The sequence below is a fragment of the Periplaneta americana genome, chromosome 2, assembly GCF_040183065.1.
Source record: "Periplaneta americana isolate PAMFEO1 chromosome 2, P.americana_PAMFEO1_priV1, whole genome shotgun sequence".
NCBI classification, from domain to species: domain Eukaryota; kingdom Metazoa; phylum Arthropoda; class Insecta; order Blattodea; family Blattidae; genus Periplaneta; species Periplaneta americana.
In genome coordinates, this window is record NC_091118.1 from 19,668,565 (window position 1) to 19,693,559 (window position 24,995).

The 24,995-nt window shown below is 34.7% G+C and overlaps 2 protein-coding genes across 6 annotated transcripts in view; one reads left to right on the top strand and one right to left on the bottom strand.

Annotated features, from left to right (window-relative positions):
• Positions 1-14,240, bottom strand: part of LOC138715232 (zinc finger protein ZFP2-like) — a 34,995-nt gene extending 20,755 nt beyond the window's left edge. Inside the window, exons 1-5 of one of the 2 annotated variants that reach the window (XM_069847937.1) lie at positions 14,015-14,240; positions 13,472-13,529; positions 9,944-10,103; positions 7,452-7,589; positions 5,434-5,519 (exon numbers count right to left, since the gene is read on the bottom strand). In XM_069847937.1, the coding sequence (XP_069704038.1) occupies positions 5,434-5,519; positions 7,452-7,589; positions 9,944-10,036 (317 nt within the window). In that variant the 5' untranslated portion in view covers positions 10,037-10,103; positions 13,472-13,529; positions 14,015-14,240. Of the gene's footprint in view, positions 1-5,433; positions 5,520-7,451; positions 7,590-9,943; positions 10,104-13,471; positions 13,693-14,014 lie in introns of those variants that run through there. The other variant, XM_069847945.1, reaches the window with a different exon arrangement.
• The window catches only part of LOC138715206 (zinc finger protein 83-like), a 38,013-nt gene continuing 26,716 nt past the window's right edge, over positions 13,699-24,995 (top strand). For 2 of the 4 annotated variants that reach the window (XM_069847923.1, XM_069847860.1), the window contains exons 1-4: positions 13,699-13,768; positions 17,523-17,617; positions 17,715-17,843; positions 22,181-22,257. The gene's annotated coding sequence lies outside the window, so the exon portion shown is untranslated. The other 2 variants (XM_069847870.1, XM_069847878.1) reach the window with 2 other exon arrangements.

Sequence of the window (24,995 nt, forward strand, 5' to 3'; positions counted from 1 at the left end):
TAAGTCTGTGCAACTTAACAGCTGTTTCGGTGCTCCATCACACCATCCTCAGAGCCTACTAGATTTCGGCGTCATCTCGAACTTCTCTGCCTGTTGTGTCGGTGCGTTTGATTGTTGAAAAGTGGAGTCAAATAGTGTGTGTGTGTACAGAAATTGATTTGTGTGTTGAGAATTTGATCGGGGTGTGTTTAGTATGTGTGAGTAAGTCCGCTAGTTAATCAATTACTTATATTCAAACGTTAAAAGTAGTGTACGCAAGATTCAAAATGGATTATAATTTCTTCCTCGTTAATTGTAAATGACCATTTTTACAGTTACAGTAGAAACTCTATTATCCGTGGTAATGAAGGGGGTGGACAGACCGGTTAATCGAAAAAATTGGATAATCCGTACCATAAAATATTTTCGTAAATTAAGTGATTCGTAAGTGCCTCCTGGTCTTCAAGTTCACTAATTTAAATTCTGTTGACAACGACGTGTTTTTAAGGGGCAAAGAAACTTTTTGTAATGGGTGTCAGCGGAAAGGTAGCATTAGTAGAGGTCTCATGTCGTAGATTTACATATTCTATACTCTAATCCTTGACTTTTATTATATCGCTCACAGTTGTAACATCAGTTTCGTGTTCTGATACGAGATTAGCCACAGTTTCTCTTTCCCCAAACCACTCAATTACTTGCACTTTTTTCGATACTTAGCACAACACGTTTTCTTTTGACACTTATGGAATAGAAAACAAAAGTCATGGCATTTTCGGGAGAGAACCCAATTCCAAGTAAGATCATGATAAATAATACTTTAATTGAACGTGTTAATTCATTTAACTATTTAGGTTATAACCTCTCTTACATCACTGATGAAGATATGTCAAACAAAATATCTAAATTTATAAAAATCACTGGCGTCATTAACGCCGTCTTCAAATCCTCCCATGTTCAGAAACATACAAGGCTAAAGGTATATAAAACACTAGCTCAACCGGTCCTCACTTACGGTAGCGAGGCATGGACAATCAGAAAAGCTCATGAGCAAAGGCTGACGAGAGCTGAAATGAGGTTCATGCGACGAACAGCGGGATGCTCTTTGCTGGAACACCGTAAAAATGTGGACATATTGCAGGAACTCAAAATGGATCCTATAGTTAATTTTGCTCAACAATATCGACTTCAGTGGAAAAAACATGTCGAAAGGATGGATCGCACTAGATGGCCTAAACAGATTCTTACTTATATACCAAGAGGAAAGAGGAAATTGGGAAGACCACGAAAGCGCTGGCATGAGACCGTAACAGATCCTGTAGGGTCTAATACGTGAGGGATATGATGATGATTTCATATAAAAGTTGTACAGTGCGGCAACTCAAACAGTATACCAAATTGTGTAAGTGTAAAGGCTATAACACTCCCTAGAAAAGAATACGTACTAATATGATGTACAGTAGTACTTCATATGTTTCTGTAAAAAAAAAAAAGGAACGAGAGAGAGAGAGAGAGATAGTCGGATAACCCACCAATCGGTTAATAGGGTGACGGATAATCGGGGTTCTACTGTATAAATAAATAAATAAATAAATCGTTTGCAAAGCAAAGTCAAAATCTCTAAGGAGAAATTCCAAATTGTAGAAATAAATCGTTTTTAAGGATGGCTGTTAATAACAAAAATACACTTAACTATGTGGAATTATTGTCTATCTAATTTTGTGGCTGTAACCAAATGGTAGCCCTTGTTACAGGACAGTTATCTCTTGCCTTTTTCGCTCTCTATAATGAAATATAGCATTTTATGCTGCTGACTTTCATTTTATTCAATAGGTATGTTGTTACACTAGAAGTAAGTGATATTTTGGGCATCAATATCTACTATCATCATTTCACAATATATAGGGTCTTCCATATATGATACTTCTCACACAGGAAGCTCAGCAAAATACTCTGTCATATAACATGCACTGTTACTGCAAAATCAACCACTCTTTCTATGGTAGTAGCTTTAGTTTCTAAAACGTGTTTAGCAGGGAAGATGTTTATAGACAACTTAAAAATTAATGCAAGTGCATCTTACCTGTGTGACAAGAGATGCTCAAAGTGTGCTCCTTCTGCTTCAATACATTTTTCACATCTCTGAAGTGTTCTGAAATATGCCACTAATAATCTTGCAAAATGTTCGAAAAGACTTGTTTGAGAATTCTTCAACATTTTGCGTAACTTAAAGGGACGCGCTAGTGAATGTTGGTCAATGTTTTCATTTTTTAAATATTGTGCCAAAAAGAGTGCAGTTTCTTGAGGATTAGGCCTACTTTAGTGAAGATTTCATCACAATATCTTTTCTGTAAGTTAGAAATTCAGTTTACTCCATATAAGTGGTTATTATATTCAGAATATATATTCAAAGATAAACCACACATGTTGGGCCAAGCAACAACGCGGTTCGATCACCTGAACCAGCCGTCGTGGTAAAGTCACTGAGGATGGAGAAGCATCTCCGAAACATGTCTGACTTTTACTAATTTTTTAATAATTATATTATATTTATTAGTGTTCATGTAACTGTAATATATAATTTTTTACGTTTCTTTTCAGAATGTATATTATAAACTTTACAGTAATTTTAGCAAAAATTTGACTTTTTAGAAATAAGATATCTGCTGAATGGTTACACCTAGAATAATAAAGCTTTGCACACATATTTACAACAGGTCTGTGCATGAAATGCTACATTCATTTACACATATGATTTTATTAAAAAAGTAATGATTTTTTTTTTATCGGGCAGCGAAACTGAACAAAATCAAATGTTCAAAGAACTTGTTTCCTATTTTACTAAGGAAATATATTAACCAGCAAAATATTATCTAGGCACCATTTCATTATATGGAGTCGTAGCTACATTTTAAACTTATGGAAATTGATTATCTTTATGTGAGGCTCGGATAAATGTTTACCATAAAGTGGGGTGACTTTGAACAGTAATTTAGCGCCTTTCTAAATTAAATGCTGTATCCAATTGCGAAAAAACTGTTTAAGTTGTCAATAAATTTGTTCAGTTTTTTCGCAATTGGGTACAGCATTTAATTTAGAAAGGCGCTACATTACTGTTCAAAGTCACCTCGGCGTTCAAAGTCACCCCACTTTACGGTACTAAAACTAGAAATTATTTTTAAATAAACAAAAAATTGTGATGCACTGTTCAACATAAAAATTTGAGAAAATTTTGTACAATTACTTTAGCAATATCTACAGTAAGTAATAAAAAGATAAAAAAAAATTTACACTGAAAATTATAAGAATTTCAAAACTCAGTAGCGTGTAGCCTTAAAACTCGCTGCAATATGCTATACCTCATTCACAAACAATTAGAAAAAACATAAACTGCTTGCACTACTAACGAACAGTCTCTTCAGTAACTCAGAATAGAGTCCACTGCTGTGGAGTAATGGTTAGCACGTCATTTCGACATCATTTATTCACATATTATTATCATCATTACCATAGTCCGAGTTAGAGTTCATTGTGCAGTGTGCTATAGTTCATACAAGAGCGTGGCTCTTTGGCGACAAATAGGCTATCATTCACAGGAAAGGAGTGCTGAGCACAATACGTATCAGGCTGCAGTGCAAGCCTTCTAGCACCTTCTCCGTTAAAAAAAGTAAAACAGACATGTCATGCCTCTGCCACATGCAACAGGTGCACTCTGGAAGACAACGAGTCTGTACTTTCCGCGGATTCTGTATATTCCTGATTCCCAATTATAGCTACTGCTACTTAAAAGGTCAAATTAACTTTGTCATAATAATTCCTTCAAATTTCCACAATATAATTTTTTGTGAGAGTAATGAAACCAAATCTTAAATCATAATCTACGCGTTAGGAAGTTCGACAATATGGATAGCCCTACTTTATATTCAATTCAAGAAAAGTGAAACTGAGGAGCAGAGTTCAATAAGAGCATTACCCGGATGAACTGTTATTGCATACATTATTAGTTTATAGTGGCAGTGCAAAGTATTTGAACAGTGAAATGTTTTTGAAGTGTTAGTGAAAGCAGGATAGAATCAGTGAAATGTGTCGTAGTTCCAGTGCAGTGAGTGAGTTGTCAGCGAAATGAGTGTAGTGCTGAAAGGTACTTCTGCAGGTATGAACATATCATACTCGCGGGTTTTAGTTCGAACTTAGGGTTAAGATACAAATTAGATATATTTTAAATGTTATTTTAAGTGATCGTGCTTCATTGAATTTAGGTTGCTCCCTACTATTATTATTATTATTATTGTATTATTATTAATTGTCATTATTGAGTGTAATTAGTTACCACTGCCACCGGGTACATACCTATTTGCAGTGTGAATAAATACAAACATACACATACATAAAATCTCTAATTTTAGTATTTATAGTATTTATGTATTTAACCTGGTAGAGATAAGCCCATCAGGCCTCCTTATCCTCTCTATTAATGACTTTATTAATATATTATATATAATATTTTACTTGCTTATTTAACCACTGGGTTATTTAACGTCGATAGAATTGGTGATAGTAAGATGAGGATTCGCTATAGATTACCTGACATTCGTCTTATGGTTGAGAAAAACTCGGTAAAACCCAACCAAGTAATGAGCCCAAGCAGGAATTGAACCCATGCCCGAGCATAACTCTGGATCAGCAGGCAAACGCACTACCACTGAAGCTACGCCAGTGGCTTTTTTTCATCATCATCATCATCATCATCCTTGCATGTATTGGGCCTAGTGGCCCATTACGGTCTCTTGCCAACGCTTGAACGGTCTGCCCAAGGATCTCTTGCCCACAGGATGGTAATTTAAAATTTGGCATGGAATTCTAGAACGAGGCATTCCGATGACATGTGATCTCCAGTTTTGTCTGTATTCCTGTAGGTACTCCATAATCTGTTCAATCTGCAGTTCTTTCATAATGTCAAAATTTTTAATGTGATCCATTCTCGTGTATTCCACTGTACGACGTATAATACTCATTTCTGCCACCGTTAATCTTTGCGAATCAATATTACGAATCGTCCAAGCTTCACTACCAAAACAGAGTATAGGTCTGGCCAATGTTTTATAAATTCTGGTGCGCGTGTGTTTAAGTACTAAGGTTGGTTTGAATATCTTTGAATAGCTTTTTTATTAATATATAATTAACCCTTTAATAGAAAATTATTTCCAAATGTAAAGATTTTGTTCTTAACAATTTTAGAATTTTCTACCTAATTTTTTACGGCGATTTTTTGTATTAATGGTGTTATCGCACCCAGTTCCTCAATTGTCTCGTCGCTTTTCAGCAATACTCGAAAAATAATTAAAATCAGTCTGTTCAACTGATGCAACTACAAAGAAAAATGAGCACTACAATAGTTTGCATAGTATATCAGTATTAAGAAGAGTAACAAGGAAAGTCACACAATAGCATAATCACCTGTCAGTGTCAGTTACATTATCATCCTCCTCTGTCGCTTCTGACGTTGACTCCTCCTTTACTGCATCAACATCCCACAGCTGGTCCTGAAGAAGAAAATTCCCATCAGCATTTGGTACAGTGCTTGTATTTAGACCTGATCCTGCTCAGCTTCATGTACAATAGTCTCCACGAGTCCATTGTCAGAATATGTTTACTTTTTTTGAGGAATAATTAGGTAGTTGTGGAACGGTATTCAGTGGGGTATGGTGTAGGACATACCACTCGTGTAAGAGAAACAATCATATGCTACTCTCCCTTCCACTAACTCGTCCTCTTCTCACCAGTATCAGGTCTAAATACAAGTACTGTAAATATAAGAGGAACAGGTGATACATAGTTGTTCCATTACTGACAAAAGAACTGTAAATTCTATTCTCCAAACCATCAACATACATATCGTTAGCAAGATATGAAAGACGATGAACTTGATAGAAAGTGACTCCTAGTCTTATGTGACATTTTCGGAATTAACTCCAAAACTAAATAACTATCACAATGACGTGAATTTTTTACTGTGTGGCTTAGATGAAAACTGCAAAATTAAAGAGTGAAGTAAGTGACAGCGAAAGAAGTTGCATAATTTCTATAATTTCTACTTCAGGGTTCACTTTCTATTTGACATTAAATACCTACCTATAGTTGCGACGCTGTTATTCCTGGTGTGACTCCTCCTCTTTTCTTACGTCTTAGGAAATGAAGGCTCTATAAAGTCTAGTTAGGTAGTATCGTTCGCCATTTTTGTTCTTTCGTTGTCGAGCTACCATACGAGGAATCTATTTGCCACACCGTTAAACATTATCATGTCGTAGCTCCTATGATAATAAATCAAACGCACTGTAATTCAGCAAATAATTGAGCGGCAAATAACGTCTTCGTGTGCTTTCTGCAAACGCCAACGAAAGAGCCAAAATGGCAGGCAATTATATAAAGTATCGAGCCTTAAGAAATGAATAACATCTTCCTCAGCGAATCACAAGACGCACAAGTTTAAATGTAGCCAACCTGCAACATGATTGGCTACCGGAAATTAGAGCAACGGGACAATAATATTTCTATTATCAACTCTAGTCTTCGTGTTCGACAAATTATTCATTTTAAAGATAACAGTATAATAATACATACTCGGTTCAAAAAGTTTCCAGAATATATTTTTTTCGCCGAAATGAATAATGGTATGTAGTATATTTCTGTTTCTGATGTTGGCATCCTTTGTGACGTCACTTCAGGAGAATGTTCATGATCACAGCCGTTGTTGTTGTTGTAGTTGCCTGGCTGCTGCTGTTTGTGTGATATTCATTTGTCGCATTTCAGAATGAAGGCTGTATGAATATCAAAGGTGACCAGTACTCTGATCAACCTTCAGAAAAAACATTTTCATTGCTGCATCACCATAAGCATTCTTAATGTTTCTGAAGGAGATTTGTGCAAACACATAATCTGAATTTGATATTTCCACATTGTTCTGTATGAACTAAATAGTATACTAAATACCTGATGTCACATGACATTAAAATAAATTACCCTCCATTAAACAAAATAAAAAAGTTTAGGGTTTCATCAGAGAGAGAGAGAGAGAGAGGGAGGGAGGGAGGGGGGGAAGAAGAGGGTGAGGGGGAGGGAGGAGAGACAGGAATAGGAGGAGGGACAGAGGGGTGAGAGGGAGGGGGAAGGGAGCCGGAGAAGAGGGGGAGGGTGGGGGAGAGAGAATGAACAAAGAATGCGGAATTTTTCTCTTAAAATTTAATATTCCCCATTTATTCTGTTCCTGGAATCTTGAATATATCCACATTGCAAGCTTCACACAATATCATCCCTTTAAGGTGGCTACTAACTGAAAAAGAATCTCAAGACATTTTTCATTACCAGAAATTGTAAATAACTATTCAGTAGTACCTAAAGTAGGTATTGTTGCTTTCTGCTGTGGAAGCACAAGAAACGAGAATAATGAATGATTCGTTAAAATAAACACATCTTACCTCAGCTTCAAATTTTAACCCTGGGCATGAAGTGGAATCTTCATTTTTTTCACATTTCACATCTGATAAGCCATCATAACTCAAATCGGGTGGTTCAACCTTGATATCGTTCACATTCACTTCCAAGAAACCTCCTTGCTATAAACAGAATATAATAAACCAGTGAATTATACTTGATCCATAGGTTTCCTGATGCGAACATTTTAAAGATATACATTCTATGATTAAATAAATTCAAAATCTAAATAAACGCACAATTCTTCAGTGGATACCTGCACATTGTGACATAAATGGAAATAATAGGGCTGATATATTGGGGAAAAAAGTCTCTAAAATTGAACAGAATACAAGTGTAAACCTGTCCTATGAATCTGTCAAATGAATCATCAAAAGCAAGATCAACCACAATTACAGTATTAAAATATTAGCACAAAGTTAAAATACTAAATGGAAAAATCTGTTGCAAAACACTCATCTCGTAAATTTTCTGTTGCCATGTTCAGGCTACTCACTGGCCATGATTGTTTAAGTAAACATCTCCACAGAATCGGTATATTGACTTCACCAAATTGTCTATTACGCTGTCAGGAGCAGGAAATGGATATGGATCATCTGGCAAGCTGCACAGCCCTTCAAATAGCTCAAGACATCACGTCAAAATATTGGGAAGCACGAAGAAGAATTATTTCATTGTTAAATCAAGAGTATTACATACATAACATAACATTTTTTATCCAATATGGAATCACAAAAATTATAGGGTGGGTTGGGGTAATTTCGGTATAAAATACAGCCTTTTTTGAGTTTAAAGACCCACAAACGATTAGGGAAAATACGGGAATTTTACTTGAAGCAAGTAAAGAGATAGGTTTGGAAGTAAATCCAGAAGAGACAAAGTATATGATTATGCCTCGTGACGAGAATATTGTACGAAATGGAAATATAAAAATTGCAAATTTATTTTTCGAAGAGGTGGAGAAGTTCAAATATCTTGGAGCAAGAGTAACAAATATAAATGTTACTCGGGAGGAAATTAAACATGGAATAAATATGGGAAATGCCTGTTATTATTCGGTTCAGAAGCTTTTATCATCCAGTCTGCTGTCAAAAATTCTGAAAGTTAAGATTTACAAAACAGTTATATTACCGGTTGTTCTTTATGGTTGTGAAACTTGGACTCTCACTTTGAGGAACATACGTAGGTTAAGGGTGTTTGAGAATAAGATGCTTAGGAAAATATTTGGGGCTAAGAGGGATGAAGTTACAGGAGAATGGAGAAAGTTACACAACACAGAACTGCACACATTGTATTCTTCACCTGACATAATTATGAACATTAAATCCATGAGATGGGCAGGGCATGTAGCATGTATGGGCGAATCCAGAAATGCATATAGAGTGTTAGTTGGGAGGCTGGAGGGAAAAATACCTTTAGAGAGACCGGGACGTAGGTGGGAAGATAATATTAAAATGGATTTGAGGGAGGTGGGATATGATGATAGAGAATGGATTAATCTTGCTCAGGATAGGGACAGATGGCGGGCTTATGTGAGGGCGGCAATGAACATCCGGGTTCCTTAAAAGCCAGTAAGTAAGTAATTAAAGACCCATAATCTGTTACTACTGTAAAATTTTCCAGTCAGTTTTTATATGTTAGCACTGTGATCTTCTACAGTAGAATGATACTATTGCATTTTCAAGTACAGTATGTTGGTCTCTTCTTACAATAATAACTCTAAGTCTAACTATACTCAATTTACCACATGGATGGGGAAATTTGAATATTATGTGTATTACTGAATGAAAGCATGGTATGAAGTCCTTATGAAATGAAATTATTTCACCATAGCTTTGTGTATATATTCTAGTACAGAATATGGAGGTTAGATAGGTATTTCAACATTTTAATCAGGCTTAACAAGATAAAAAAAATTCAGCGAATACTTAAGTTCTTGATAATGCTTATTTTGTATATTTAAAATATCTCCCAATAAAATCAGGGACAGAAAATACACTTCGGATATTTATCTGTCTTTCCAGTCCATAATTTGTGTATATATGGCATGATCTGGAACGAAAACTGGGTTAGTTACCAATTAACCTAGAATTGTACCCAAATTAACTCACATTTGTAAACTGTAATTTACTAACAAAATATTGATGATATATTAGGTACTATACTTATTAAAAACACGTTCTAAAAATGTGTAATGTACACATGCATGAATTTGGTTACTGTTATCACAATTGACACCCCAACAACATTGCTTTGAATGTGATGTCTCATTTCACAGACTGGTAAATAAAAAGAGTTTTTTTTTTTCTTTTATCAATGTGATCACTAATCAATAAACATTTTTAACACTTCATGATAGGCAATTGTGAAATACATAATATCTATTAAATTGACATGTGTTTGATGATTAGGTAACGTTTTATTCAATAAATTATAATTTATAAATAAATTACATCATTATACCCTAGTGACTTACGGAAAACAGTGGTTTTTCCTCATCTTCATTTTTGACACTATGTAAACTGGTAGCCAATGGGTCAAAATCGGATTCAGTTTTAATCACATCCATAACTGAAGAAAAAGATATGAGAGCTGCAACTGCACTGCTGAAAACAACCGGCGAAAGGTACCAGTATCTAGAAAAAAATAAAGAAGTATATGTAGTTTTTGTGGACCTAGAAAAGGCATTTGACAGACTGGATTGGAATAAACTTATGGTGAAGCAAATAGGTGTGGATTGGAAAGAGAGAAGACTATTCTGTACCCTTTATATGAAACAACGAGTCAAAGTCAGGATACGAGAAGAAATGTCAAAGGAAAGTGGAATAGGCACAGGAGTACAACAAGGATGCCTTTCATCACCTACCCTGTTCAACATTTACTTGGAGGATTTAGTCACGAACTATTTTCAGAATATGGGAAGGGTGATAGTAGAACAGAGATGAATAAAATGCATAAGATTTGCTGATGATATGGTGTTATTAGCAGAAGAGGAGACAATACTAAGGAACATGCTACTGGAGCTAAATGACAGCTGTGAGCAATATGAAATGAAGACAAATGAAATTAAGACGAAAATTATGGTTATCAGAAGAAAACTAAAGAAGGCAAGCGTGCGAATTCGAAATGAGGCAGTTGAACAAGTGAACAGCTTCAAATACTTGGGGTTTGCTATAAGCAGTAACATGAGCTGTTGTTAGGAAGTTAAAATAAGGATAGTAATGGCAAAGGAAGCATTTAACAAAAAAAAAAGAAGGATAGCCTATTCTGCTGACCTCTGGAAAAAGAACTAACTTAAGAAGTGAAGTGAAGTGCTTTGTGTGGAGTGTGGCAATGTATGGGGGCAGAAACATGGACATTAGAAGAAAGTGAAAAGAAACGATTTGAATCATTTGAAATGTGGATATAGAGAAGAATGGAGGGTGTAAAATGGACAGACAGAATAAGGAACAAAACTGAGCTAAAAGGGTGAAATTTTTTTTTTAATTTTAGTTGGTTATTTAACGACGCTGTATCAACTACGAGGTTATTTAGTGTCGATGAGGTTAGTGATAGCGAGATGAGGCCGAGGATTCGCCATAGATTACCTGGCATTCACCTTATGGTTGAGGAAAACCTCGGAAGAAACCCAACCAGGTAATCAGCCCAAGCGGGGATCGAACCCACGCCCGAGTGCAACTTCAGACTGGCAGGCAAGTGCCATAACAGACTGAGCCAAGCCGGTGGTTAAAAGGGTGAATGAAGAAAGAATAATACTCAAACTGATCATAAAGAGAAAAAGAAACTAGCTGGGTCAATGGCTAAGAAGAAACTGCCTACTGGAAGGAATGAAAAGTTTGGGGTAGAAGAAGATATCACATGATAGACAACATTAAGATACCTGGGGGTCCACACTTGTGGAGTAACGGTTAGCGCGTCTGGCCGCGAAACCAGGCAGCCCAGGTTCGATTCCCGGTCAGGGCAAGTTATCTGGTTGAGGTTTTTTCCGGGGTTTTTCCTCAACCCATTACGAGGAAATGCTGGGTAACTATCGGTGCTGGAACCCACACTCATATCACCGGCATTATCACCATCTCATTCAGACTCTAAATAACCTAAGATGATGAAAAAGCGTCGTAAAATAACCTACTAAAATAAAAAATAAAAAAAGATACCTGGATCGCATGAAGAGATGAGAAAGGCGGAAAATAGGAAAGATTGGAGAATACTGGTTTGCATTGAAGACCTGCCCATAGGTAGGAAACTATGAATGAATAAATATCAAAATAATGCTCCAGACATTTTAAAGGATGTGCTTTTAGCAGTCAACTGTCAAAGGCATTTTCAATTTGTCTTCTTTTATGTTTTTATATGCAGTGAAACTGAAAAACCAATATCAACTTAATTATCAGTACCGTACTTATAACTTTGCAAGACTCTAACTCAGAAAATAACGTTATCATAGGGTTCTAACTATGGCTTATTATTATATGGCTAGCGGTCATTATGTATATAAATTTTGAAATTGTTTGAACAACTTCTTCAAAGCCATACTAACTTAGGTACTTAAAACTTTTCATGGCTCGAATTCAAGAAATAATGTTCTCACTGGGTTCTAACCAAGAGGAGTAGAATTCTACTCCTCTAGGTTCTAACTATGCCTATTATTATTTATTTATTTATTTAATTCACTCAACAATGTAATTACAGAGTATAGAAAAGCGAAAATAACAGTAGTAATACATATAATAATGGTAATTTAAACTTAAATTTAAACAGTTATAATCCAATACTACTCAACAAAAGATATCAAGCAAATATTACAGGTAAATCTCGGTAAACAAAAACAAAAGTATTTACAGTATAAAGAAAACTTAGATTAGGCCTATATTAAAGTAATAGAGCAAGTGATGAAATGCAAATAACTAGTCACAGATTAATAACAATAATACAATAACTGATGAGGGACTAGACCTACGTTAAGTCAGCAATGTTAACAGAATTAGGAGTGAGTTAGTAATGATAATTGATATGAAATAATTTAAGGAAGAAGACCAAAAATACAATATGCAAACCAGTTAAGACTTATTTATTAGCAAAATACTTATGGAGTGTTTTGAATGCTACCAGTATTTATTTCTCTCAAGAGTATGGCTCTATCCTGAAAGAGTCAATATTGCTTTTTATATTGCTCATTATATGGGCAAAGGTGAATATATAAAAAATTTTGACATTTTTTAAGTAATTCCTTCATACCTATACCCATTTATGCTATATGGGCAAGGATCACTCATTATATAGGTATATGCTATAAATGTTCCATATTTTGAACAACTCCTTCATACTCATACTAATTATTGGCGCTTAAGTTACAACTTTAAAAGACTCGAACTCAGAAAATATTGCCCTCACTGGGTTCTAACTATGGTCTGTTACTAGGTTATAGGCCTATGGACAAAGGCCATTATGGGTATAAATTTTGACATGTCCTGGAGCACTCCTTCATAGGTTGATCCAAGTACCCTACACCAACCAAGGTAGCTCAGTTGACAGAGCAACTGTCTGCAGACTGGATGGTCCCGGGTTCGATCTCGGGTGGTGACGAAATTTTTCTCGTTATAGTATGTTTTTTTTATAGAGAAGGTATCGTCTCGTGAAGAGTTTTTAACCGGTCAGATTAGCAGACTAATGACATTTCGGGGTTGAAGGTAGTAGGAGAAAGGACACAAGCAACTTCTAGGCCTAAATGTTATTGGCCTGCTAATCTGACTAGTTTAAAACTATTGACGGGAAGAGTACTTCTATATAAAAAAAAATTCTGTAAAACTTCCAAAAGTGAACTGAGGTTTACCCAGCCCCATACAAAATTGAGTTCCAAGTATTTTTCGTGAATAAAAGGTGGTCGGAACATGGTGCCGATCATACCATTTCATTCAATTCCGAGGTCATGGAAGCATGGCTTTACCTCCATGCCCCCAAGCACCTGGCGTCTAAAAATAATATCTTTACCTAAACTGTGCCTTACCTTGTAACTGATGCTGACGCTGCTGTGAAGATATTTGGAGTTGCCTATGAAGTTATACCTAAAGAATAAAATTCCATAGTGAAATCCAAATAAAAAACTACAAATACAGTAATTCAGGGACACATTCACTGTGTATTTTATGATGTTTGTTATTTCCCTTGTGGATGTTAACTCTGTTCTCTACTAAAATTTGATGCTCTGCAGCTCACTGCAATAGGATCATTGCAGAAATGGAATAGATAATATGTAATTTTCTTTCTATATATGGGCCTATAGTGAGAAGTATGGATATGAAAGGTATTACAATTTGTTCTGTTTATTTAATTCCCTAAATATTTTGACAATAACTAATAGTATACCAATTGCGTTGCTAATATTGTATTATTAGAACTTTTATTTTTTTGTAACGACATCGAATTTCTTGGGATAGAAGTTTGTTAGACGTGTGATGAATGACGTTTTTAAAATCATTTTTCCTTTACCGGTAAAATTAAAAAATTCAAAGTAGCATTACAGTCTTACATACATGTTTTAAAGACTTACCATAGTGAAAGATTTCCGATGAAATTCGATTGTATACTGTAATTATTGTCATAAATCATAATGAGGAGAAACTTCACTTTACAGCTTCCCTTTCTTCCCCTCGGCCCCAAAAATTCTTATCTTGGGCACACAACAAATTAATGTGCTGTCCCACTCAAAAGTGTCCCGTCATAATTCACTAAATAAATATGTTTGAATACATGAGACGACATTTTACATTCGTTACACCTGTCAAGCGTTCCTTCTGACAACAGTTGAACATCAAATAAATGTTTTTCTTTTCTATCACCAGGGGCGTAAGGAATGTTTTGGTGCCTTTTTCTACTGCTAAGGACACAAGAAGCCAATCAGAGTAAAAAAAAAAACGAATTTTAATTATTTTGTCTTAATACTGTGTCGAATTAAGTGTTAATTAACTTTTACTCCATTTGTATTGTATTTCTGACAAAATCAACAAATGACTTTGAGCAAGAGGGGCTAGCCCCTTCTGTGTGAGGGGTGTTGATTCTGATGTTCGTTTCGTTGATGTGTGAATGTCTGCGGTGGATATAATTATTTTAAGTTATTGGTAACTAATATTTGTGATAAGTTATTTTTACATGCCAACAAGTAATGACACTGGGGTAACTACAGACTCAGGTTCGAATCCCGTTGATGACGGAGTCGTATTTGTTGTGGACAAAGCCAAGGTATTTTTTATCTTGGGGTTCTCCTGTTTTCCTCTATCATTCCACCGCCACTCTACATTTCATTATTCAACATCATCATTACAATAACATTAGCCGGTGTGACTGGTGTGAGTATTGTGACTGCAGATGGCAACAGCGTGTTGTATAATTTGCTTTCGGAAAGAGGGTGGAGGGGTCTAGTGGGACTTCACCAGAAACGTAACCACGTGCAAACTGAATCGTCAGATGACTCTACACAACTGAATCACGTTATCTACAAGAACATGGTTGTTCTGACTTCAAACAATTCCAACAATAGGAGCAGTTAAGCACAATAAGCCCACTTAAGGCTGCAGTACAAATCTTTGGACCTCCCCTTCCTACAAAAGGATGGAGGAACAATGTTCTTTGCCAGACGTCCTGTCGACACTTTTCTAGTTACAGTAATCATAACAGAGTGACGGATTTTTGCAAGAACAATACATCTGACTTCTATCAATTTTTATGTAATTTTATTATAAACTTATAGATCCCTCAAATCGAGAATACAGTAATAATTAATAAGAATAGTAGAATGATACAATAAAAACTATTTCATTTTACATTCAAAACTAACTCTTAATTTTAGTAACTGCCAAATCAGTAGATCATGAAGGATTAAGCCTACCAGCTGGCTGCTGTCTTCGTGTCCACATAGCTTACCAGAGGTGAACAATTATCCAACCAGAACGGAGATATTACGTGGTCAGTACGATGTGCCTCCTTCCTCTAACTGTTATAGCTGGCTTTTAAAACCAGATTTGCTATCTAATGTAGCTCCTCAAATTCATCACGATTTTGAATGAACATTAGTCCCAAACATTCGCCGAAATTTGATGAGAAAATTCCTTCCTCATAAGGACTTGAAATAGTGTGCATTCTACAGGGTGGGCACAAAGTCCAGTTACCCCCTATAAATACCTCAAATATACGCACTATTTATGTAATTCCGGTCATAATGCAGACATACATCCACTTTACACAACAATGTGTCCTAAGTGTCCACAGAGTCACTATGTTTCTCATTATTCTCCTCACACAAAATAATGCATTGCCAGGTTCTGTGTGACATTCGTCTCAGGATTGCTAGTGTAATCTGTTGGAAAGTGCGTGGCACGGCATCCTTAAATAATTCATCAATGGTGTTATAGCGTTCCTGTGCAACAATGCTCTTGATGATTCTCCACAGCGCATTGTCACAGGTTGTGAGGTCAGAACTGACTGCGATGTGGCCTGTCAAGAGGAGCTGGTAAGATTGATGACCTACTGGAAAGGAATTTGAAAAGATGCAATGAAAATTGATCTAGTCTTAATAGCAGATGAATATAATTATACAAATTGTGCAGTAAAATAGAATGATGGTTAACCAAATTAACCTGCATAATTAATTAAAAAACTCTTTCATCAACAGTATTGTATTCTGAGAGCTAGCTCTACTTAGCACAGAGCTATTAGAATGGTTGCGATGAATTGTCATAATCAGAGTTGTATGTATCGTGTTTGTTCAATAATCACCCTTGTGTATTAATTTGATCTTATTTTCAGATTAATTTCGTGCTTTTTGCATTAGTTGTGAAATATCTCCCTGTAATTCTATTCAGTTAATACTGGGTTGAAATCTGGCATTAAATCGTCGTGATGTGAATCATGCTCTGTAAGGAGTTTCAAGAGTCAGGCCATTTTTTTTTGTTTTTTTTTTTTTTTTTTGTTTCTGGGATTACTAGGCTCTTCTGCTCTTCTTAAAAGGAGAACTATTATCTCCGACTGCATGTATTTTTATTTTACTCTAAAAACATTGCGAACTATCGTACGTATATTTAAAATGTGTAATTTCTTGTAGAATATTACCTTACCCACTAAACGAATATTTACATGTTTTTTTGTTTCAGAACTTATGATCACAAATTATTTATTTGTGTTCTTCTCTTGCCTGTCTGCCCAGCAACTTCCTTCCATGTCCCTCTCTCTCACAATCCAGTAGTTTCATCCCTATAATATTTATTCTGACCTACGTTTAATTTGTGCTTGAGTAAAAAAATTATTTATTTGTTGTTAACTTCCACAATAAATTGTCTAGCCTTTATTAATCAGGTCTTTTAGTACCTGATTTTTATTGTAATTGTAAATGTAAATTTAATATTAATTGTAATATATTCTTAATATTGTAGTTGTAATCCCTTGGTAGAGGAGAAGAGAAGGCCTAATAGCCTTATCTCTACCACGTTAAATAAATAAATACTAAATAATCTATGAATTCCCTTCATCCATGTGAGGTTTCAACCTACCTTCAGACAATTGACTAAACAACAACAAACAGCAAGATTTTTAATATAGGAATAATTATAAAAGGATAATATTAACTAATAATAAGAAAGTTATGGAAAATAAATTTTGGTAGGCCTACGAAATTAAAAAATAATAATAATAATAAAAAAATTGGTTCCTAAACCTCCAAGTGTCTATTTTCAGACTGGTAACTCGACATGACTGTGTGACAGAGCATCTCTTCAGAATAATTGGAATTTATACATAATAAAAATGTGTTCTGTGCGTAGAAGAAGATTCAAGTATGAACTTGCAGCAGATAATGAATTGTAAAGCTATCAAATGTATTAATAACATTACAGATGTTTACTGTTATATTAGAAAACAAATGGAGAAAATCCAATATTCTGAGCTTTTGATTAATTATTTTTTTATGTACTACAGAGGAGATGTCCGTCAGTCTAAGTAATGATGTTACTTGTGTTGTAACATAGGTTGTAATTTTGCGGATAAGTATATTTTCATTTCCTTTTCAGTTGTTATGGATGTGATTAAAACAGAACCTGATCTCGACCCACTAGCCACACAGAATGAGGACAGAAATGGAGAAGAGAATAAACCTCTTTCTTCGGTAATTGAGTGCATATTTTACTAGTCCGTATTTCCATAACGAAAGGAGAATGCATTTCCATTATGAAACTCATGCTTGTTTACTATTTGGTGCACAGCTAGGAAATTTTATGGAAGTCAATGTGAACGAGATCAAATTGGAACCTTCAGAACTGTGCTCTGATACAAGATACCGGTATGAAGAAAATGATACCATGCCAGTTTCACTGTTGAAGATTGAAATTAAGGTGAGCTGTGTTGAATTTGGCGTGACTTTCATTGCCTTGCTCTTGAATTTAATATGAATCCAGATTACGTAAGGAATTCATTAATAATTTGTAATGTCTATTATTGAGGAAATTCTTGTAGTTCTTTCCTAAGTTATAGATTTAATGCAGTAGGACTATACGAGTATGTAGGTTAGACGATCCAGTGAAGACACTAGAACAAAAAATAATTATGAATGTGAAATGTTTTACAGAAAACGTCCGTAATATTTTCTTCAGACTTGTAATGCCTTACGTCTCTCTCTCTCTCTCTCTCTCTCTCTCTCTCTCTCTCTCTCTAACCATAGTCTACTATATACAGTCGCGAAGCTCAATATGTAGTAAAAATGCAAACATGGGTAGTTGCCCACCACTAGGATCGCTACTATCGCCTCATCATCGCAGATCTCTCTCCTAGCAGCCGACAAAATATGTCACACTTTCGTTGTCGTGTTCTTTTGGAAAAAATTACCACCTTCCTTCCATTATTGAAATATTAAATGCATAAAGATAATTTATTATTTTAATGAATGCATATTAAATTCCACCATAAACTCGAAGATACCTGCAAGAAATAAGTTGATATAATTTTTGTTTGTGCAAAACGAACTGAAATGTATTATAATAGCTTCACTCATTCAAGATTATAGCGATAGCGATAATTAACTATGAAACCAATAAATATTAATTTGCATTTCTCTTTACAACAATAATAATGGAAATATGAATTAATGGAGTAACTTACGTGTACCGGTACTTTTAGTGTATGCTTACGTAGTTAAAGTGGGATGAGGTTAAGCAATAATAATCACACCAGAATTGGAAATAAAACGTGATCAATAAATTTTATTGTAACAGAATTTTTCTACGTCTCTAGTAAAGCAACAAATAAAAATAACAACAAAATTAACAGCTATATTTAAAAACATATCCTTTGAAGAAAAAAGTAGGCCTAAGCAATAATAATCCCACCAGAATTGAAAATAAAACGTGATCAATAAATTTCATTAAAACAAGCTTAATTTTTCTACGTCTTTAGTAAAATAACACATAAAAATAATAACAAAATTAATAGCTACAATTAAAAATATATCCTCTGAAAAAAAAAGTAGACCTAACCTTTATTTCTCTGGAAATTTAGCAGCCTAAGTGACAGAACTTTAACCGGTATCTAATGTCCTTTCGGTTAGACTGAAACATTTCATTGTGAAATTTAAGGATATAATGTATTCTAACAGTCACAAAGAACTTCAAATTAACAGTTTTGTTTCTGCACAGCATTCTTGTGGAAACCCAGGAACCTTTCTGAATCTTTCGGAAATCGGAAAAAGGATAACTCTGGCCTCTTTCTCTTACTGTTGCTACAATTTATAGCACTACAAACGTCTCCTCCTTGTCCCATATTATTATTATTCCAATTATTATATTTTAGCCATTAACATTTTCATTATAACCAATAACGAACATTTCACAAGCATCAATGTGAAATACGCAACGAGCTAGCACTCGACAGAAATACGACACAGTCCAAAGTTGACCATGGACAGTCTATTGTTTCTAGTTGCTAACCGCTTGGAGCGCTTTATCACGAGATTTGCAAAAAAACACCTCAAGATTCGCGACTGTATATAGTAGACTGTGCTCTAACCCTCTCTTCCATTCATTTCACCCTCTCTTCTTTCTTTCTCTCTGTCACTCTTCTCTCTATACATATACACAGAGAGATTCACGTGAACCTTCTTTTCAGTTTTATGTAATTATCATCTTAGGCTATATTATGATGACGTGGAAAAAGAGATTTCAACGCAAAGTCAGATGTGAAACTTCTGTACTTTTAGGAGTTCATATGTCTTCTTTACATTGATATTAGGAAAACTGAATTTCTTTTAGTTGATCAGTGAACTTAATACCAGTTGATAATAAACACTTTTTTATATTTTAAAATATGAAGTACTTGTGATAGCTTAGATCAGGGATTTCCAAACTTTTTGAGACTGCACTACCCTTCACATGTCACATTTGTTATTTGACGCCCCTGTACCCTAAAATAATAAAAGAATAAAGTCGAAATTCGATTTCGTGGTGTTTTTTAAAAAGAAAATAGCATTTACATTATTACCTTCTATTCCTTTAAATTTAAAAAATACAAAATTAGAACAATATTATAGAACTGAATGAATAAAAAGAATTTGATGAACTAGGCATTTTTTGTTGTACATGACCTCATTCATACAGTTTGTTCGTTTATTTTATGATTTCAGTTTCATTTTTCTCTAACATTTAAAAATGAGACATATTCCTACATGAAACCTGTTATGGAATAACAAATAACATTAGACGTGTTATTTGACTCTTTATATAAACAACATCAAATCCATGAATGTTTTTCATTTTCAATTTTTATTGAACTATCACTGCAACGCCGCCTGGCGGTAATAGTTTTAAGTACTAGAAATGATGCTTATATAATATTTCGTGTCACTGCAGCATCATTTACTTTTATTTTGGTCGTTCTTTACGTGAAATCCACTGGTTTTGAATAAAATGATCGTTGTGTTCGATTTTACTGGGATTTGTAGTCTTTGAATTGAGTTAAATGCCAGTACAGTAGTGGGGGTCCCAAGTAAAAATCTCTTCCAAATGTGGGTCGTGTCTTCAAAAAAGTTTGGAAACCACTGATTTAAATTATTTCCACTGCAGAATGTGCCTTCCACACGAGAATTTTACTCAATATTAGTAGAAAGAACGACCAAAACAGAAAAATACAGTGCAACAATGACTGTGAAATATGACATGACAGTCATTTCTAGTAGCCTACTTTGCTGATATATTCGAACATTTAAACACTTTGAATAGTAGTTTGCAAGGCCAAGATGTTAACATAATAACAGCCTGGGATAAAATCAAAGGACTTGTAAAGAAACTTGATTTCTGATCTACATCACTGACAAAAAGGAATGTGATACATTCCACTGCATTAAAGAACTCTTAGAAAGGAAAAGGAAAAATTAATTTAAATATGTACGTACAGTAGTGGCAAAAAAAACCGGATCGACCCTTGTAGCTAATTTCAGAGCCTTGTTCACTCCTGAGCACGATAGCCTGGTAACTAAGACTTTCGTGGTTCGAATCCTGCCTGGGAAGGAAACCTTTTTTTGTTCCTTACTCAAATTTATTCCCAATACTTTTCGATTGCTGGTAAAATTCATATTCTGGGAATAATAAGTTAATTAAGTAGTAAAATATTGCTGCAATCGAAAAGTATTGGGAATAAATTTGAATAAGGAACAAAAAAAGTTTCCTTCCCAGGCAGGATTGGAACCACGAAAGGTTTAGTTACCAGTTTATAGTGCTCTGGAGTGAACAAAGCTCTGAAATCAGCTACAAGGGTCGGTCCGGTTTTTTTTGCCACTACTGTACATACTGATGGAATGTTGAAACTAGGCTTTTTCGCAGAGTTTAGGCCAGTTGTGAATACAAAGAATGCATGAATACCTCGAGCTTGCAAAAGAAGCTGTCAATTATTTTTATAACATTTGCAACCTCATATTTATGCAGAATAGGCTTTTCGTCTATGATTGTCATCAAAACAAAGATGACAAATCTAATTTAACTTGAAAGTGATCTCATACTGTGTATATCTAATACAGGGACCAGATTTGAGAGCTACTTTCTGAAAAAGAGGTACAGTTGTCGCAATAATAAAATTATTTTTTACTTTACTGTATAACGACAGAAACTTTTTTTATTATTTTGAATGTTGTGTATGTTTCTGAACAAACAGTAAGTGTATGTTAATATGACATTTTTGTTCTATTTTGTAAATCCTCTCGCGAGCCCCTTAGCTTTTTACACGACCCCCCCACCACCCTGGAATTTGATGTAATAGTGATTACGTTCTTCACAAGATTACTATAAATTACAACTTCTCTCATAAAAAAGAGAGGTATACATTCACTTAAGTTATTCTCCTCCATATTTTTTTTTCAACTAAATATTTTCGTTTATTGAAAATAGTTAGCTTTGCGTTTAGGTAAAGTACGTCACATATTTTATAATATTTGAGGTCATTTATCTCATGTTATGGATCATTTTCAGTCGGTTCTCATATAATTAAGTACGTCACCCAAATAAGGGCGTATAGAGCAAAATGTATAATTTAACAGTGAAGAAAAACTTTTTCGACACAACTGTGATGAATCTGACAGCTGACAAACATTAAAATTAGTTTATATCAGAACTACATTTGATCTATACGCCCTTATTCGGGTGACATCCTCCAGTACGTGTTTTATGATAATCTTATATTTATTATCTAGGAAGAATCATGGAACGTGGATGAAGTAAAGGAGGAGGCAATGCCTGTTTTTACACGAGATGATGATGTGATTGACAGGTGAGTGTGGGAGTTTATATCTCCTCTTTCTCTCCAATCATAAAGTAGAATAGGGAATTATACTACCGGTATGTGTTTACCTTTTCCTTTAGGCTATATCTCTGATAGATTGATAAATTGTTAATACAAATACCGTATTTATTCCCTTACTTGAATGGCACTACTTTTACAGTTGTTCACGAATTCCCTTACATGTCTCATGCCATGTGTATGTAGTAAAATTAAGGTCTTGGATAACAGTAACGTAACACAAGACAGTTGGATTCATCAAGACCCCAAAAATGAGAGGCTCTAACCTGACAATGGGCCAAAGAGCCATTGACAAGGGAGTGATATTTGCTACTCAGTTTGGCAGTAAGTACAGGCGAGAATTTCCTTTGTGGTGATCATGTCTGAATGAATTGGATGTTTTCTAGTTTATTATAAATATAATTGTTTCCTATGTTCATACTCAGTTACTTTGACTGACTAGTGCAAAGAATGTTTTCAGAGTGTTTTCCAGCTTTCTAAGTCCTCAGTCACAGTATTGTTAGAAAATTGAATTGAGAATACATGCCATTAAGTGATGTAGTGTAATACTTCGTGTTACATAAAGATACATATTTTATTTTATTGTAATGTAACAACAATAATAGCAACGATGAATGACCTGTTGAAAGAGATTCTTTTGTGACTTAGGGTCCACATGGTGGAAGCCAGTACTACAGCTGTTTACAGTGAAAATGTCACTTACACTAAGGAGATAAAATCAGATGCACTGTCTTAAAGGTATTTCCTTCTTGGTGCTAAGAAATTACGTTATAATCTAAGGGTAATACAATAATCATCTGAGAATTAGTTTATTTTACTATATACAATCTTAATTTCGATAACGCATATAACTCCATGTGTGGAATGTTGTTTAGTCAACTGTCCGAAGACAGAGGTCTGAACTTCACAAGTGATATCATATGGCACCACTTATGAGGCAACTAGGCCAGGAGATAATGGGGTAGGGTGGCCAGTTCCTTTCCCTGTCCATTGCATACATCGCCGACTAGTTCCATATTACACTAATGAGACTTCAGATGTATACAAACAGTTGTTCTTCCTCTGGCATATAACATCAAGTGAGATGTACTGCCTAGTGTTAGATGTACAAATGAGGCAGAAGCTCAATCAGAAGGTTGGAAATATTTATTGTAATTGTGTGAATAAGCTAGTTCCACCAAAGTGTATCCAATTTACAAAGGTATCCAAAATATAGTTTCGATAAAAAATTCTGAACTTGAATTTAAATTCTATTAAGTTTTTGTTTAAATTTAAATGAAACATATTAATTATTATTATCATTATCATTACTATTATTATTATTATTATTATTATTATTATTATTATTATTAATAATTTAGTTCCTCGAAGATTCAAGTACGATTGTTTTTTCGTTAAATGGTTAGGGAATGCTGGAAAAATGTACAAATTATTTTATGCTCGACCATGCCGAAATGTAGTAATTATACACCTGATAGCAACCCTTAATGGACCTCATTAAAGTACACCTATTCATTAAAGTTCAGGTTTTCCACCAATCAGAAAGCAATATGAAAGCGCAAGTATCGATTATTCTCGGATATGCAATCGAAAGACAACTAGCGAAATGTCATGGACGCTGGAAATCCAATACTGTCGCAGAAGGTTATGTTCTGTTACTATAATAATTAGCGTTAATTGTAAATAATATTCAAATAAATTCAATTTGTCATCTCGTTTTTCAATGTCTAAATCAATTTCCAGGTTATATCAAGATTAATGTTCATTTTACTCTCTAGATTATATCAAGGTCAGTGATATTTGTTCCTCGGAAAAAATCAATACTTTCGCATCTGCGCACATCTCACAATTTACGAGATTGCACAAAGTCACTTCCGCTCCCAGTCAGATAAGAATAATATGAATACTTATGAATAATTTCAAGTTAGAACTATGGTGGAGCATAAAAAGTCGTATGAAACTTGCCTATAATGGTAATTAAGACGCTCATATGAAAATTATGAAACTCGCTAGCGCTCGTTTCATAAACATACTCGCGTCTTAATTACTACCATTATAGGCTCGTTGCATAATGTACTATAATTACATTAAAATTAACTAAGAAGCTGTATTCTGCATTCTGTTTACTAAGAGATGTACTTTGAGAATATTACAGAGGGCTGTATGTAATAGACTATACAGTCATATTAAGAGCTGCATATCTCGTTGCTAGGATTGTGCATATATAGAGTATCTGAAAAGTTGCGCACCCATGGGACTAATCACAGTATGTGTTCTATATGTGCTTCATAATGCTCCCCACACATACTGTATCTGGAGGCAAAATCGCATGTTTTTTTAAAACACAAATCAATCACAAAGCCAAATGATATGCTGTGACACTCATTCAATTCTTTGGTGGATATATTTTGTTCCCACGCTGTAGACCCATGACTTAACATCACCAGAAAGCAAAGTCCAGGGGATTCAAGTCGTCGAGCATGGAGTCCATTACACCGGACCTTAGCCAACATTTCAACAGGAAAAATTTGTTCTTTGGTGGGGGACTTTTCGGACACTATGTAGTTATTTGATAAACAAATTAATTGATTTTCAGGATCACTCAGCTTCCTTTCGAAGAAAATGGGAATTTTGAAGAGACTGACGCATACAAAAATTCTGTACTTCAGTCTAATGAGATCACTGATACCCAGTCGTATATAAAGGAA